At 53.4% G+C, this 1,937-nt stretch overlaps 1 protein-coding gene across 1 annotated transcript; it reads left to right on the forward strand.

The window, feature by feature from the left end:
* Positions 1 to 296: 296 nt before the first annotated feature.
* On the forward strand, positions 297 to 1,657 carry LOC135075822 (homeobox protein SIX6). The gene has a single exon (XM_063970282.1). It carries the CDS (start codon positions 297 to 299, stop codon positions 1,116 to 1,118), a length of 822 nt encoding a protein of 273 aa, XP_063826352.1. The 3' UTR covers positions 1,119 to 1,657.
* Positions 1,658 to 1,937: the final 280 nt, after the last annotated feature.

Consider the following 1,937-nt stretch of genomic DNA (forward strand, 5'->3'; position numbering starts at 1 on the left):
GAGGGATCATAGAGTGTCGGTCGGCTGGCGGCGCGGCGCGGGCGGCGGGTGTGCGTGACGGATCATGGCGGCGCGGGGGGGCCGCGCCCCGCCGCCCTCGTTAAACGCGCCCGCCGGATACGCGCCGCGGCGCGGTTGAAAGCTATCCGGCCCCCGGCGGGCGGCGCTCGCGATTGGCCGACGCGCCGCGCGCACCGTAACCGATAGCCAATCGCGCGCGCCGCGTCAGCACGCCCCCAGCCGCCGGCCGGCTCGCGCTCACACCGCGCGCGACTCCGCCGCGCGCACTCGCACCGATGCGCGGCTCCTGGGACGAGTCCACGACGGCGGCGCTGCACGCGCGCATCCTGGAGGCGCACCGCGGGCCCGCGGCCGACCGCGCCGCCGAGCCCGCGCCCTGCGCCGACCCGCCGCCCGGCCTGTCCATCAACGCCGTCGAGCTGGCTGCGCCCACGCCTCTCCTGCCGCTCCCGACGCTCTCCTTCAGCGCCGCGCAAGTCGCCACCGTCTGCGAAACCCTCGAAGAAAGCGGAGACGTCGAACGGCTCGCCAGATTTCTGTGGTCTTTGCCAGTCGCACATCCAAATGTGGCCGAACTCGAAAGATGCGAGGCCGTACTTCGAGCGCGAGCCGTCGTGGCTTTCCATGCGGGACGGCACCGAGAGCTATATTCCATACTGGAGAGACACCGCTTCCAGCGGTCGAGCCATGCAAAGTTGCAAGCCCTGTGGCTGGAGGCCCATTACCAGGAAGCAGAGAGGCTGAGAGGGCGCCCGCTCGGGCCCGTCGACAAATACCGCGTCCGCAAGAAGTTTCCTTTGCCCCGAACGATCTGGGATGGTGAACAGAAGACGCACTGTTTCAAAGAACGGACACGATCTCTCCTCAGGGAGTGGTATTTGCAAGATCCGTATCCAAATCCGACAAAGAAGAGGGAGCTGGCGGCTGCGACGGGGCTGACGCCGACGCAGGTGGGCAACTGGTTCAAAAACCGACGGCAGCGGGACCGCGCTGCGGCGGCCAAGAACCGATCTGCTCTCCTCGGCCGAGGCTTCGCCTCCTCCTCCACGTACGACGAGGACTCAGTCGACTCCGAGATCAACGTGGACGAAGAATAGGCCGAGCCCGTGTACAGACTGATAGTGTAAATAATCACGGTGATACAATTTTTATAAGCGCGACTCCACCGACCCGCTCGGCCGTCGCACGAACGTTCTCAGTGACAAATGGACGATGCAATATAGACAAAGTTATTCATTATCCCAGTTAGAGTCACAAAGTCCGTGATGTATGTGATGTTAAGGCATGGTAAACAAGTTTATTAGGGCATAATTTTATTGTTGAAAGTGTAAAGCGAGTGCTTGAAGTAAAATCAGCATTTCTACGCATCAGGTATGTACCTCTCTACTTTGTAGTGAAGTTTCGGTAGGTGTTGCCTTGGGTTTCATAAATTAAGCATTTTCGGGCTATTCCATCATTTTTCTAGCAACAAGAGAAAATTTTAAATTTCGGTTAAACAGGGTTTATTTCAAAGTTTTATTCGAATCACTATTGACTTATCCAGTGAGGATATTCGATTATTTATTTAGTTTTCTTTTAGGTAAAGTTATAAGATCTACATATTAAGCCTTTTTCCGACAAGCATTTACTTACCTAAATATTTGAGGTTAGTATTGTCCTAACTAATTTACCAATAAATATAGTTTTATTTATCGTATACATTTTTAGTTAAACATTAAAATAATTATTGATAATGATGGAGGAATAGAAATTATATGTACTATGATATTCGAAGTTTTGTACCTGAGCACGGACGACTTCGTACACTCGCTGATTTAGAACTTGTTGCAACCAAATTGTATTTAACTATTTCTATTTTATTTATTTATTGCGGTACATGGTATGTTTCCATAGAAAATACTTTGGAAATGCTGTAA

The sequence above is a fragment of the Ostrinia nubilalis genome, chromosome 11 (assembly GCF_963855985.1).
Source record: "Ostrinia nubilalis chromosome 11, ilOstNubi1.1, whole genome shotgun sequence".
Lineage (NCBI taxonomy): Eukaryota > Metazoa > Arthropoda > Insecta > Lepidoptera > Crambidae > Ostrinia > Ostrinia nubilalis.

Excerpts from the sequence above, each read along its gene's own strand:
- LOC135075822 (XM_063970282.1), top strand. The coding sequence starts at position 297 with ATGCGCGGCTCCTGGGACGAGTCCACGACGGCGGCGCTGCACGCGCGC.